Raw genomic sequence first — 16,405 nt, forward strand, 5'->3', positions numbered from 1 at the left:
TTCCCCACCTGGATGTGACAGATATAAACGTGGGCTTGCCTCCTGCTCAATCTCAGACTACATCTGTTGAAAAGCCAAAGCTCTTTGCAACTCTTCTGATTGGTGAGGGTTTTTCCCACTCCAATTTCACCTCACCTTGCCTTAGGACAGCCTCACCAAGGGAAAGGCTGATTCCCAGGCTGGATGGGCTGCAGCAGTGGTGATGCCACACTACTGAGATCCACGGGCAAAGGCCTAAACGCACTTTCAGTGATAATGGAATACCCAGGGAGCTTGGTCAAATCACTGCCTTGCTCAGGCCTGAAATTCCTCTTTTAGCTTTAAGATGTCAGCCTGCAGGAGCCTGCAGCCTGTGGAGTTGGGTGTGCTTCCTGCCTTTCCTTCCATTTCAGACTAGGGGGACTGTGAGGCATCACCAATGGATCAGCCCATTTTGAGTACAGATGTTTAGGCCTTGAAGACAAAGTGTACAATCTTGAAAATAGAGAAAAGATATTAAAAGACCACAAACAAAATATTTAAGAAATCTGGGATAACATTAAAAGGCCAAATTAAAGATTCATTGGAATAGATGAAGGCTCTGAAATAGAAACAAAAGGGAAACACAATCTTTATTTTATTTTTTATTTACTTTATATTCTGATTTGTTATATATGACAACAGAATGTATTGCAATTTATATTACATATATGGAACACGATTTTCATATCTCTGGTTGTATACAAAGTATATTCACACCATTCATGTCTTCATACATGTACTTTGGATAAAGATGTTCATCACATTCCACCATCATTTCTAACCCCATGCTCCCTCCCCTCCCCTCCCCTCCCACCCCTTTGCCCTATCTAGAGTTCATCTATTCCTCCCATGCTCCCCCTATCTACCCCACTATGAAACAGCTTGATGCTGGTATACACAATCTTTTCAATGAAATAATATCGGGAAATTTTCCACACCTTAAGAATGAAATGGAAATTCAAATATAAGAGACATAGGGGTACTCCAAATATTCAAAAATCACAGAAGATCTACTCCAAGATACTATTATGAAAATGCCTAACATAGAATAAGTATAGAATTTGAAAAGATGCTAGAGAAGAATGGCCACAGTTAGAGGGAAACTAATCCAGATCTCAGCTGATTTCTCAAGTCAGCCCCTCAAAGCAAGGATACTCAGCAATATTAAGCTTCAGAATTGAAGATGAAAAAAAAGCCTTCTATGAAAAACAAAAACTAAAATAAATCATAAGTAGAAAGCCATACTACACAAAACATACTTAGTAAAATATTTCATGAAGAAGAAATAAAAAAATAAAAACCAGACACAATGGGGAATGCTTGTAATCCCAGTGGCTCAGGAGGCTGAGGCAGGAGGATCTCGATTTCAAAGCCAGCCTCAGCAAAAGCAAGGCACTAAGCAACTCAGTGAGACCCTGTCTCTTAATAAAATACAAAATAGGACTGGGGCTGTGACTAAATGGTTGAGTACCCCTGAGTTCAATCCCCAATACCAAAAAGAAAAAAGGAAAAAAACAAAACAGAAGATGGAAGAACTAGACTAGAATAATAGTTAATCAAGGAAAAATCAAACCCAATTTGAACACTAGACTCAAAATGACAGGAAATAAAAATCACCTCTCAATGATAATATTAAATGTAAATGGTCTAAACTCTTCAATCAAAGGCATAGGTTGGCAGATTGGATTAAAAAACAAGACCCAACAATATGCTTTTTGCAAGAGACTGACCTCATAGACAAAGACATTCACAGACCGAAGGTCAAAGGATGGGAAAAAATATATATGGGTCTTGTAAAAGAGCAAGGGTTTCTTTTATTCATTAATATCAAGGATATACAAAGAACTCAAAAAACCCATCAATAACTGGGCAAATAAACTAAATAGTCACCTCTCAAAATAAGAAATACAAATGGTCAACAAATATATGAAAAAAAATGTTTAACATCTCTAGTAATTAGAGAAATGCAAATTAAAAGTATATTGAGATTTCATCCCACTCTAGTCATAAAGGCAACAATCAAGAATACAACTGTTTTTTTCAAGATAACAGTATAGAGAAGGTTGCTTTCCTGACTGCTCCATGGTGTGAAGTCAAGAAAGTAGATAGGCAGTGGCTCAATAAGGTGGGTAAAAACAAAAGGGACTTGACTGGAAAATAATACTGGACATTCAAAGCAAACCAGGGATTCAGAATTTCAGATACAATAAAATAAAAAAGATCCCCAGTGCCACCGCGACGTCTGCCACCAACGGTGGCATCTACTGGAGTGGTTTATCCCTGAGCAAAGTGGAGGCATAAGGGAATTAAAGGAACCCAGATTTTTAAGATACCTGAAGCATGACTGGGTATAGAGAGATCAGAGACTAAAGACACTGCCCAACTCACCCTGAAATTCATGTGGCAGGATATCCTTGTATGGGAAAAAAAAAAGCTTCATCTCTCCCAGCTGCTTGTGGAAGACAAAGGAAGGAACAATTTTTGCACCTGTATCAAGGAGGCAAGAAGGCTGGGGGAGCCAACTCCTGGCAAACCCGAGTTTGGCCTAAATTATAGGCCTGACAAATGCACTTGCACAACATACAGTGTGCCTAAGTGACCAAAAGAAAATCAAACATGGAAAGGGGTTTACACGAGGGAATACAGATTATGGAAACCCACCTGGCTCCTCCTCTTTCCCTCCAATCCATCCATTGAGGACCAGCTGGGAGAGAGGTACCTGGTCAGGAATTCAAAAGACATGAGAGGAAGTGATTGAGTTTGGAAACTGAACCTGAGAGGAAACACCTTGTCAACAAGTGATGAAGGGGATTAAGAATTGGCTCCTCTACCACATGAGTGGAACCCAAATGTGATCCCTGGGGGACAGACAGTGCAGACTGGCAACTGCTGGGCCCTGGAGGTGCACTGATTTAAAATCTTCAGACTAATCACCATTCAATGAAGAACCTGGAGCCTAGCTAAACCTAAACACCACCTTAGGAAATCTGCCTACAGGATTTTCTCTCACATGCCAGCAATCCTACCCAGAGTGGGGAACAGGCATCACACTTTAGCCCACTCCACCTAAAACTGCTGAGAAGGAAAGCTTAGAATATTTTGAACACAAATGGGGAAATTTTTATTTTTAATCAATATGTCTTTTAATTTTTTTTCTTTTTTCTATTTAATTGTGAACTTAATGGTTCATGGACACTTAATACACATTCATATTTTTTTTATAATTTCAAGTAATCTTGAAGGTGGTTATTTTTCATAGATCAGTATTTTGAGGATGTTTGATTAGTATATTTTGATTTTTTTATATTCTTTTATTTTTACTTTTTGAAAAATTTTATTTTATATATTTTTTCTCACTTTTCTGTTTCCCTTGATTCTCTTTCTCTTTTCTTCTCTTAAAAGCTAGTGTTTATTGTTCTCTTTCACTCCTTAATTTTTTTCTTTTATTTTCTCTCCTCCTCCTTCATAATCTCACATCCTACATCACGTCTGTTCTCTTCCTGTATACCATTTGAAACTGTAAACCCTTTTGTAAACTTACTGTTTTTACTATGAGCAATAATTGATTACACCATTTCTGTCTATAGTGACAGTTAATACTGTTAATATTGTAGTTGCCATAGCAAAACCATTTGGTTTAATTCTGTAGATTATTTGCACTGGTTGTTGTTATTATTTGTCTCTCCTTAAACTGTGAGGTCCTGGAAATTTTCAGGGCTACTTTAAGTCCTCAGGGTAGAAACTACTGCCTCAAATTCATAATGTTAGATGGATAGACATAGAAACAACATGAAAAAGCAAGAAAACAATTTGCCCCAAACAAACCAAAATACTTCAATAACAGAATCCATCAACATCACAGTGGAAGCAATGTCAGAGAAGGAATTTAGAATGTTCATAGTTAAACTTACCTGTGAGGTAAAGAATGATATAAATAATGACATCAGAGAAAAATATATGAAGTGAAAAATCACTTCAATAAAAAGAGATTCTGAAAAAAAAATTCAAGCAGAAATCCTCAAAATGAATGAATAAATAAATCAAATTGAAAACTCAATGGAAAGCATCACCAGCAGACTAGACCACTTGGAAGACAGAGCTTGAGACAATGAAGACAAAATATGTAATCTTGAAAATAAATTTGGCCATGGAGAAAAGATGTTATAAGACCATGAACAGAAATTTCAAAAAATATGGGATAAAATGAAAAGACTTGGTATTTAATATTCAATTATTGGTATTCTATAAAATAATGATATCAAAAAATTTCCAAACCTAAAGAATGAAATGGAAAATCAAGTAGATGAGGCTTACAAAATCCCAAATATCCAAAATTACAATAAACTCATGCCAAGACACATTTGTATGAAAATACCTAACATATAGTATAAGGATAGAATATTAAAGGGATCCAGAGAAAAATAAAAGGTCACCTTTAGAGGGAAGCCAATCCAGATCTAAGCTGATTTCTCAATTCAGAGCCTCAAAGCTAAGAGGTCCTGGAATAATATATAACAGGCTCTGAAAGAAAATAGATGCCAACCAAGATTTCTATACCCAGCAAAATTAAGCTTCAGAGTTAATGATGAAATTAAAACCTTCCATGATAAACAAAAGTTAAAAGAATTCACAAGTAGAAAACCTAAGCTACAAAACACTCAATTTTTTTCATGAAGAAGAAATGAAAAATAAAATTGAAAATCAGCCAAGGAAGGAACTACACTGGAATAATAGTCAATCAAAGGAGAAACTAATTCAAATTAAAAACCAGAAATAAATCAAAATGACAAGGAATAAAAATCATTTATGAATAATAACTGTTTTAGTCAGCTTTTTGCTGCTGTGACTAAAGGACCCCACCAGTACAATTGTAAAGGATGAAAGGTTTATTTGAGGGGTTCATGGTATCAGAGGTCTTAGTCCATAGAAGGCCAGCTCCATTCCTCAGGGATCAAGGTAAGGCTGAACATCATGGTGGGAGAGTGTGGCAGAGGGAAGCAGCTCACATCAGTGAGAAATATGGAAAGAAATCAGGAAGACGCTAAAACCTGAGGGCCTCACTTTGTATTTAGAGTAGGTCATTTTCCCATTCACACATACACTTCTATGCTGCTTGGCTCTCCGAAACTCTTCCCAGTGAATCCATGGTTGCCTTAAGTTCAGGACACCTTTCTTCCATTCTACATAGACAAGCCTTCTTAAAGGCATGCTCACACAGAGTTCCCACCAATTCCAGACTCCCTCTTCTCAGGTCAGCACAAGTACTCCTTCACTTACTCTGCCATCACCAGGACTTCCATTATATTCTCCAACTTTTTCATCTTCACCCCATTTTTCTTAGAGAGAGTGAGAGAGGAGAGAGAGAGAGAGAGAGAGAGAGAGAGAATTTTTTAATATTTATTTTTTAGTTATCAGCGGACACAACATCTTTGTTTGTACGTGGTGCTGAGAATTGAACCCGGGCCGCACGCATGCCAGACGAGTGCGCTACCACTTGAGCCACATCCCCAGCCCTTCACCCCATTTTTCAAAGGAGACATATGACCATCATATAAACTCGCACAATCATCCTATTGCCCCACTGGAATATTCTCATATTCTTATGTCTTAAGTTAGTCTTCTTTTCCTCACCCTCATTAAGGCAGGGGAAAGAAGCAATATTCTAATTTGATGATGAACACAGTGATTTCTGAAGTATAGAGAATGAAGGAAACAGGCTCAGTGTCTTCTACATCAGGAGGCCATGGACCAACCTTTGAATAAAGTAACTGAAGCTAGAATTCTCATATGCAGGCAAACATAGGATAGCATGCTCCTCCCTCACAGTCAGGTGGCTGGAGGGTAAGGAGGAACCTATCTAAAGAATACTTCCTTTTATACCACATTTACATAATTTGGTGGTGCTGCAGGCTGTTCTGGTAGGATCAGTGTCAACCAGCTTCTACTGCCAAAACCATTATAGGGAATGTGCCAATAACTGATTGATGCTCGAGCATCAATTTTTTAGCACCAGGAATGTGAATGTATACAGCTAAGGATAATGCAGAAATCCAGGATGGATGGAGTAACAGGTGGGATTTTGAGAATTTTCTCATCCAAAGTGTCAGTACTCCCAGATGCTATGTGGTTTCCTCATGCACTGGCAATCATGTGACAGATAGTCTTTGTTTTCCTACTAGCCAAATACATTTGGGTTTGGAAAAACAGGTGCTTTGGCAATCAGAGGAGAAGAACAATTCTCTATTTCTTCATAGATTGGAATAGCTTCTCCATTACAGTATCCCTTGTTTTCAATTTCAGCATCAGCAAGACTGAACGGAAAGTGAAAAAAAAAAAAAAAAAAAAAAAAACAAAACCCAACAGCCAACCATTTTCTCAACGCAGGAGTCAATAATGCTGGTGCATTGACGTCCACATGACTAACAACCTTGAGTTCTCCTTTTACACCTGATCTGGAATCTTGGGTCATTCCAAAACTGCCTTCACACAGTACTGAATGCTTCCCTTTTTCCCAGTAAATGAGGTTACCAAAGATTCAGATGGAAGTTGAAAGCAAAACGGAAATTCATGTTTTCAAGGCTGCAATGAAATGATGGTTTTACTAGCAGGGGGTTCGCACAGGCAATCCATACCGCAGCTGTAGTCGCACAGCCAACCGAGATGCGGGCGCTTACACTGGGGCCCCAGACGGCGGTGGCAGACCTTGGGCCTCCAGGCGTAGTGCTGGTAGAGCCACAAGTTCGGCAGCCTCCAGCGCAAGTGCCCGGCCATGGTCTCGGCGCTGGAGTAGCAGCCCTTGAGCTATCTTCTAACACCAGACCGGGCTTTTCACCGGCCTTAGAAACCCAAGGCCACCATAGTCCCCGCCTCTCCTCCCCTCGGGCCAGCGACAGCTGAAGTCCGGAGAGGCAGCTGTGAAGGGCGCCTGCCACACGCCAAGGGCCCCTGGAGGCCGCTGTGCGGTGCCCCACGAAGCACCAATCCACCTGGGGACCTGCCTCTTTAACAAACCTAACTTGGACTTTTTTTTTTTTTCCTTTGTTGCGAGGAGTACAGGGATTGAACTCTGAGCCACATCCCTAGCCCTATTTTGTATTTTATTAAACAGAATCTCACTGAGTTGCTTAGCATCTTGCTTTTGCTGAGGCTGCCTTTGAACTTGCAATCCTCCTGACTCGACATCTCAAGCCACTGGGTTTACAGGTGTGTGCTACCACCGCTGGCTCTAATTTCTATTTTAAAGTTTGAAATATGCACATATCACTTAAATTATCATAGTCTGTATTCAAACAATATAAAACTTTTTTGTATGTCCCTACATGTTTCAAGATGAAGACTGGTCACTAGAAAAATCAACCAAATCATTAGAGGGTTATATTTAGGGAGTGACAATCGCCAGGGAGGTAAAGGAATCAGCTTTGTGATTGTGATCAATCAAATTGTCAATGATTTAATCAATCAACCAATGCAACCTCTGGAGCTTTCCAGGCACTGTGTTCACAAGGTGCTGTGCTCTGATTCCCTGGGGAAAGGATGGAAGCTCTGTGCTTCCTTCCACACTTTGCCCTATGTGTGCCCTTTATAATATAACTGGAACTGTAAGTATAACACTTTTCTGATTTCTGAGTTATTCTAGTGAATTATTGAACCTGAGCTCCTTGGTTAGTTTTTTCTTTCTATGTAGAATCCCAAGGAACCCACAATAAATTAACAAAGATCCTCTGGTCACTGAAAATTCCTAGGGATTTTAAAACTCTGCACTAGGGACCAAGGACATAGAGCAGACTATTATTTACTACATAGAGGCTGGTTGTGGAGTTCATAGGCCAGGACATAAGTAACACTTGCCCAGGACTCTGGATTATGTTTTATAAGTCCAGATTTGGATGATCTCTGAAGCCAGGGGTTGGTTGGAGTGATCCCTCCTCAGTCACTGTGAAGACCCAGTGCCTGGGTTATCCTGTGCCTTTCCCTCAGCTATCATTCCAAAAGCATGCAAAATCCCTGGCCACCCATCTTTCACTTTCAATGCCCGGCAAAGGGTCTACTGCTGGGAAAAGAAGATTGCAGAAATTTGGTTTCACTCTTCTGTTCCTGGAAATTCTGCTCTCCCATTGTGGACTTCTTCCTTCTGTGCTATTGGCCCGATTCCTGGGAGGGCAGGACAAACCCCAAAGATAATTTAAGCCTCACAGCTCCTTCCACGCAGTCCAGGGTTAAGTCCAGCCCATTTTTATCTGTGGTAGCCACAGAAGCACACAGGACCAGGACTGCCAGGGGATAACAGGTCTACACAGAAGTTATTTTCTGGGTTGGGCTGCAGGAACGCCCTTCTTCAAACCTAGCTTTTTCTGATCTTTCGGTAGAGCACAAGGAGCTCAACTGTGACACCTTTTCTCCAAGAAACTGGTGAGTAGAAAATATTTTGGAATTAATACAGCTTAAAAATAGAATTGTAAATCTGTGTTTCTGAGAGTGGGACCTCCTTGTTGCTCGATATGAGTGCCATGGACTTAAAGGCTAAAAGGCAGGATGGTTGATGAACAGTTATAAGCCATTCAGAGAATTTAAATATGTGAGACATTTTCAGAGGCCAGTCACAGGCAAGCTTCATTCCTCTGCACTGTAGAAGGACCATGTATAGTCAGGGTGCCAATAGATATTGATTTTCACTGAGAACATCTGAAATCTGACATTCTTCATCTAATATCCAAATACTTCTCACTCTGAAGAATAGGCATATCATGTAAACATAGAAACACAGAAGCTCTTAGGTCTTCATTTCATCCCTGACTGTACCTCTCCTTACCAAATTGTGGTCTTGATCTTTGCCTCTATGCAAGAGCTCTGCACTTGGAAGGAGGATTTGAATCCCAGTTCTGAGCTTTGCTAATGGCAGGCAGGACTCTACTGGTCTCTCAACCTCTGTTTCTTTTTTCCAACACTTGAAGATGAAAATTATTATAATGTCCTTATAGGGCTGTTAGAATGAAGTGAGGAATGTATGTACAGATGCACATGTTAGGTTTATTTAATGTATATTTCCATATTCCCTCTTATTTCTCCCCTGCTCACAATCAGTAAACACACTCTGAATAGCTGGAAGACAAGGTCATAGCAATTCTATATAGTGCTCTGCCCCAGCTACTACCACCCAACTACTGCAGCAGAAAACAAACAAGAAGACATGGCTTTTGTGTGTTGAAAGTTTCTCAGGACACAGAAGTTTGATGTCTACATCTGCATACCCTTCAGCCTCTGTCACTGGGATCCCAGTCTCTTTATCTGCTCAATTACTCAGGACCTATCTCTATGAATATGTATGACATCCTGTATTATTTGCTCTGGCATCCTCTATAAATGCACTAGTCTAAATCAATATCTGTTGAGACTCGTGTTTCACTCTGTTGGATCCTTTTCAAGTCTCTGGCTGTGTTTTCCACTTCAAAACTCACTTTACTCATTCTGTATTTTGCCAGACCTTATATATTCCAGAGGGGGGTGCAGGATGGGCTGCTTTCTACACAGCAATGGGTTGGCCCTTGTACACTACTAGATCCTCAAGATTTACCCTCTCATGTATGTGAAAAAAAAATTATGCCAAGCAGTCAAAGTACTAACACCATGCCCATGAGTGGCTGATACCTTTCCACCCACCCAATGACAAGTCAGACATCTCCATTCTTCCATGCAGAATGCTTGCCATCTCTGATTATATATACACCAACCCAGATCTTGTATATCTGCTCAGAAAAGTTTCTTCCAGGATTATTCTTGCCATTTTCTGTCCTCCTGGACTGTATTAAATGACTTCCAGTGAGCTCCTAAAGGATGTGCCTAAACCCTCACTTGCAACCAGATGGCATCTATTTGACCTGCCTTCCTCTCAGACATCCCACCCTGCCGCAGTCCGCCTGCAGCAAAATAACCGGGGGGGTGACGAACAACTTGTGTAGATTGATACAGCAGGAGTGGGAGCCATTTATTGTAGGACAGGAAGGGTATTTATGCATTCCACACAGCTTATCTAATTAACATAAACTAGATACATCAGTTAGCCAATAAGGAATCTCCACACTTAATGGCTCACTGGCGTTACTTCACAAACCACTCCCTCTGGCATTTTGCCAGGCGCCATCCAGACTTGTTTACAGACTCTAACATTTCTCTGGCAAAATGCCAGGCACCATCCTGACTTGTTTACAGACTCTAACACCACCCTGAGTTGAGGTACCTTGGTTTGTAGTCTAAAAATTCTGCCCTTTCTCTCTATTGAATTCAATATATTGGTCTTGCACATTATTCATCATATTAAGCTCTGGATGTGTGATTTCCTCTGGTGCCTTGTCTCAAGGTATACATGTTCTTTAATCAAAAATATCTAGGACTCCAGAACCAGGTTAATTCCATTGATATTAGGAAGGGTGACAGAGGCACTTCCATGGCATGGCTGACTTTGTACAAGACCCACTTCAGCCCCTCCTATAGTCTTTGATCCCACCATCTCTTCTACTGATGACACTTTCTACACTAGTCAGTCCCCAGGTATCTGATCTTTCTCCCTCATCATGGGCCTGTTTACACAACAGCTAGAGGTAGGTGAGGGGGTAGAGTCTTAGAAAATCATAAGCGTATAGTCTAGCATGTTTGCATATTTTCTTCTTAATTTTTAACTTCCTTTTTAGACAAGTTTTAGTTTACAGAAAAATTAAGATACAAACAGTTCCCAAATACTCACTGATCCTTCATATGCATAGCATACCCCATTATAAACCCCCCCTACTCACACTCACACCAAGTTGATATGTTTGTTACAACTGACACATTTGTTCATTGACACATTATAATCACCCTGTGTTAGTCAACTTTCTATTACTCTGGTAAAATATCTGAGAAAATCAACTTAAAATACAAAAAATATTTTGGCTCATGGTTTCAGAGGTTTCATCTCATGGAAATTTAGATCTGTAATTTCTGGACCTCTGGGGAGGAATAATGTTATGGAAGGGGAGACTTGGAAGAGCAAAACTGCTCACTTAATGGCTTCCAGGAAACAGAAAGAGAGAGAGGAAGGGGCCAGGTACAAAATACACCCCTCAAGTTCATGTCTCCCAATGACCTACTTTTTCCAGTTAGGCCCACCTCTTAAATTTTCTACCATCATCCAATAGCACATTAGCTATAAATCCATAAATGAACTAATCCATGATGAGGTCATAGCCCTCATCATTCCATCACCTCTCAAAAGCTCCACCTCTGAACTTTGCTGACTTGAGGACAAAACCATCAACAAAATACCTTTAGGGGACATTCAGATCCAAACCACAATACAACTAAGGTTGCTCTTGGTTCCTACTGTTCTACATGCCAAAGATTTGGACAGATGTATAATGGCATGTATTTACTTTTATAGTATCATTCCAAATATTTTTAGTGCCCTAAAAATCCTTTGTGCCTTTTCATACCCACTGAAGCTCCTGGCAACCACTGCTCTTTTGACTTTTTCCAAATTTGACCTTTCATCTATAGATTGAAATCATACAATATGTAGACTTTTTTAGAGTGTCTTCTTTTGCTTAGTATTACACATTTAAGATTTAAGCTTCTCAACATCTTTTAATTGCTTAATAGCTCATTTCTTTTTAGTACTGAATAGTATTCCATTTTTTAAAATATTCCATAGTTTATTAATCCACTCACCTACTGAAACTCATCCTGATTGTTTCCAAGTTTTGACAGTCATGAATAAAGCTTCTAGAAACACCCATGTACAGGTTTTTGTTTGAACAAATATTTTCAGTTCCTTTGGGTAAGTATCAAGGAACATGTATGTTGAGTATACCAAGCCGTCTTCCAAAACAGATGTACATTTTGCATTCCTACCTGTAGTAAAGGAGAGTTCTTGATGGTCCACACTTTTGCCATCATTTAATAGTGTCAGTGTTTCAGATTTGGTCATTCTAGTATGTAGTGGTACAAAATTGATGTTTTAATTTGTTTTTCTCTGATAATGTATGATGAGGAGCCTATTTTTTATTTGATTTTTTTGTTATCCATAGACTTTCTTTGATGAGGTTTTTGTTAAGGTCTTTGACTCATTGTTTAATGGTGTTATCTGTTTTCTTATTGTTAATTTTAAGGGTTCTTCATGTAGTTTAGAAAATAGTCCTCTACCAGCTGTGTTTTTTGTAAGTACTTTTCTCCCAGTGTGGGGAGAAAATTTCATTCTCCTAATATCACCTTTCATAGAGAAGTTATAACTTTAATGAAGCCCAGATTATCAATTATTTCTAATATGGATTCTTTTGTTGTGTTGATTCTAGAAAGTCATTGCCATACCAAGGTGATCTAGGTTTTCTCCTATGCCATCTTTCAAGGTTTTTATGGTTTTGCATGCTATATTTTGAGTAAATTTTTGTGGAGGGCATAAATTCTGTGTCTAAATTCACTGTCCTGCTTGTCTACTTTTTCCAACTGTTTTGTTAAAAATATTATCTGTGTTCCATTGAGTTGCCTTTATTCCTTTGTAAAATATCGATTGATATATATGAACACTCTAAACTGTTATTGAGATGTGTGTGTGTGTGTGTGTGTGTGTGTGTGTATATATATACATAAATATATACATATATACATAAATAAAGAGAGAGATGTTTATGGACTCTTTATTCTGTTCCATTGGTTTACATTATAAGTCTTAAAGTCAGTTACAGCCACCCTATAGGGGGAAGCACAGGTTGGTAGGTTCATCTTTACCTTGTTTCACTGCTCATATGTGCAAATATTATTTTTATTTAAAAAAATAGCTAAAAGAAGATCAATAAAGAATAGCCTGGGGCTGGGCTATGGCTCAGCATTAGCACACTTTTGCCTGACATGTGTGAGGCACTGGGTTCAATTCTCAGCACTGCGTATTAATAAATAAAGGTCTATCAATAACTAAAAAACGTTAAAAATGAATAGCCTTGGCAGGAAAGTTTCTATAGAAAAATAAGACCTTGAAAATAATGAAGAATCTCTTCATCAAAATGAGCAGGACAAGATAAGGAAAGAGGCTTGCTAAGAGCAAACTTAACATGTAGGCCAGAAATCCTGCCAACATACATGAATAGAAAGAGATCGTTTCCCCAGTCATAATGTGGGACTAGGGCTGAAGTTCTGTTCTACCTTAACAGCAAAATCAAAATCTTCCCTACTGTGCTAACTCTTTGAACTTCTCACTTCTGTCCTCCCACTAGTGCCCTCTACTTCTCACAGCCATGGGTCAGGCATCCTCCTCCACAACCCCTAATAAAGAGGCTCAAGATTTTACCTTCAGCTGTGACAAGTTTTTTAAGACTTTCAAAATGGAAAGCAAAATCCTCTCTCCAGAAACCATTGCTTCAATTCAATCACACCTGGATGAAGGGAATATTCAGAAAACTGTTTCTGCAATTAACGATGCATTGAAAAACATCCAGAATGCCCCACTGAACATTGCAGTGACAGGGGAGAGTGGAGCAGGGAAGTCCACTTTTATCAATGCCTTGCAGGGGGTGGGGCATGAAGAAAAAGATGCAGCTGCCACTGGGGTGGTGGAGACAACCATGGAGAGAATTCCATATCAACACCCAAAGCTTCCTAACGTGATAATATGGGACCTTCCTGGGATTGGGACCACTAACTTCCAACCACGAAATACCTGAAGAAAATGATGTTTGGTGAGTATGATTTTTTCATTATCATCTCTTCTACACACTTCAAAGAAAATGATGCACACCTGGCCAAAGCCATTGCAAAAATGAACAAGCAGTTTTACTTCATTTGAACAAAAATTGATAGTGATATACACAATCAGAAAATATGCACACCTAAATCCTTCAATAGGGACAAGCTCCTGCAAAAGATTCGAAATAACTGTCTCAAACACCTGGAAGATAACAATATAAATGGTGCTCAAGTCTTCTTAGTCTCTGGCATTCACGTGTCTGACTATGACTTCCCTAACCTGGAGACCACTCTTCTGAAGGAGCTGCCCGCTCACAAGCGCTACATCTTCATGCAATGCCTGCCAAGTGTTACTGAGGCTGCCATTGATCGGAAGAGAGATTCCCTGAAGCAGATGGTCTGGCTGGAGGTCCTAAAGGCTGGAGCATCAGCTACCATTCCTATGATGGGATTAATCAATGATAATGATTTAGAGAAGTTAAAGGGAGACCTTAACCCTCTACAGATCTTACTTTGGGCTGGATGATGCATCACTGGAAAATATGGCTAAGGATTTCCAAGTATCCATGCAGGAACTCAAGGCAAACATTAAATCTCCCCATTTGCTCTCAGTTGGCAGGGATGAATCCTTAGGGGAAAAAGTACTGACATATATTGAGAAAGTTTGCTCAGTCACTGGAGGATTCCTTGCCACTGGTCTTTACTTTAGAAAGGTCTTCTATTTACAAACTTATTTCCTTGACACTGTGGTTAGTGATGCTAAAGTTCTCCTTAAAAGGGAAGTTCTTTTCACAGACTCAGAGATCTCTGAGCAGAGCTTTAAAAATGGGGTAAGTGAAACAGAGAGCCCCTGACTTTACCTCAGTGTTTTCATGGCACTGCAGACTGAAGAGATGGCTTAAGGATCTCGTGAAGCATCATGGCCAGGCTGCAATATTCTTGGATATGATCCCTCTTGGCAAAATAAAGTACAGGAATCTGGAATTGTATGCTAAGAAAAGAGAATATCTCTGTTTGCTGGTTATTTGTACCCAGGAAAGGCTCATTGAAGATATTGGGCACAGTGAAGTTTCTGGACACATAGCATATCTTCCAAAAAATTTTTTGAACAAATTTTTTACATAGCATGTTTTTTAGAGTTCCCAATATTTTGCTAAAAAGGTATCATTCTGATCATTTATAAGCCAATTAATGTTGACTCATATCTTTCTTGTTTCTTTTAGGATTATCATTTTATTTGGTGAATACATAAAAAGAGTAAGTTGGGGGCTAGGGTTGTGGCTCAGTGTCAGAGCCCTTGCCTGGCACATGTGAGGCACCAGGTTCGATCCTCAGCACCACATAAAAATAAATAAATAAAGGCATTATGTCCATCCACAATTAAAAAAAATATTTTTTTAAAAAAGAGTGAATTGGATATTGTGTAATGGGAATGACTGAGAAACATTAGCTATACAAAACTTTCATCTAAAGTACTTTATTACAGGGGTAAGTGCACAAGATAGGAACTTGGTCCAAGGGTGTGCATGCTGGAGGCCTAACTACTCCTTGGTTGTTAACAAAGATCATTGTGTGCCTGAAGTTGAAATGGAATAAGACAAAAGAGGATAGTAATAAAAAAAATAAGTAGAAATAAAAAGAAATACAAAATTCCTTAAACAGGGCTGGGTTTGTGGCTCAGCAGTAGAGCACTTGCCTAGCACGGCAAGGCCCTGGGTTTGATCCTCAGCAACACATAAAAATAAATAAATAAAATAAAGACATTATGTCCAACTACAACTAAAAAATAAATGTTTTCTTTAAATTCCCTAAACATATGAAAAGATGTTCCATCTCTCATCTGATAAGAGAAATGTAAATTAGAAACAGAATCTACACCTAGATATAATTTCTCACATATTAGATTTGGAAAACTTACAAAGTTTAATTTTGAGTGAAAATTTAATTTTGTTTTACTCTTCTGGTATCAATAAAAAAAGATACAAAAAATCACATGGTCTATAATTAGGCTGGGGAATTACACATATATTACATATGTTTATATATATTTAACATATATATTTACACATTGACTCAGTGGTCCTACTTTGAACAATCTGTCATAAAAGTTAGATAAAGTAGAAAAGGGTATTTGCTTGAAGTTATTAAATATGGCACTATTTGAAATAGGAAATACCGTAAACTATTCAAATATTCTAGTAGGGAATTGTACATCCATAAAATAGAAGCCTTGACAACCATACCAGGGAGTGAGGAATATCTTCTATATTGCTAAGATGTCATCTTCAGGACAGACTGTTAAGTACAAAAATCAAGATATAGAAATATGTATATGGAATGTCACTGCCAATCCAAGAAAGTTCAAAACATGAATATGCCTTCAACATACCTTAAAGAATAACAAATCCTCAGAAATCAAATTTAATAACCTTTAAGGGAAAGGATCATACTGAGTAGAGGGACAGTAGTAAAAGCTACATTTCACTCTAGCTTACTATATCTTGGAACCATGCTAAAGTTTTATATACCTAAACAGCTGAATAATTAACCTTTAAAAACAATATTTATGAAATAGAAAATAATATGAAACAAATTAAGGTGGTTGGCATAACCAAATATAAGTTATTTTAAGATTATAAAATATTTTCATATGAGGCCTGGGGATATAGCTCAGTTG

At 38.7% G+C, this 16,405-nt stretch overlaps 1 protein-coding gene and 1 pseudogene across 1 annotated transcript in view; one reads left to right on the top strand and one right to left on the bottom strand.

Moving 5' to 3' along the window:
• Nucleotides 1–5,657: 5,657 nt before the first annotated feature.
• LOC143400349 (arrestin domain-containing protein 4 pseudogene) lies at nt 5,658–11,980 on the bottom strand (annotated as a pseudogene).
• A 1,300-nt stretch (nt 11,981–13,280) lies between these two features.
• Nucleotides 13,281–16,405, top strand: part of LOC143400350 (interferon-gamma-inducible GTPase 10-like) — a 37,141-nt gene continuing 34,016 nt past the window's right edge. Inside the window, 3 exon segments of the mRNA XM_077109529.1 lie at nt 13,281–13,692; nt 13,695–14,212; nt 14,214–14,558. Coding sequence (XP_076965644.1) covers nt 13,281–13,692; nt 13,695–14,212; nt 14,214–14,558 — 1,275 coding nt within the window.

The sequence above is a fragment of the Callospermophilus lateralis genome, chromosome 5, assembly GCF_048772815.1.
Source record: "Callospermophilus lateralis isolate mCalLat2 chromosome 5, mCalLat2.hap1, whole genome shotgun sequence".
Taxonomy (NCBI): Eukaryota; Metazoa; Chordata; class Mammalia; order Rodentia; family Sciuridae; genus Callospermophilus; species Callospermophilus lateralis.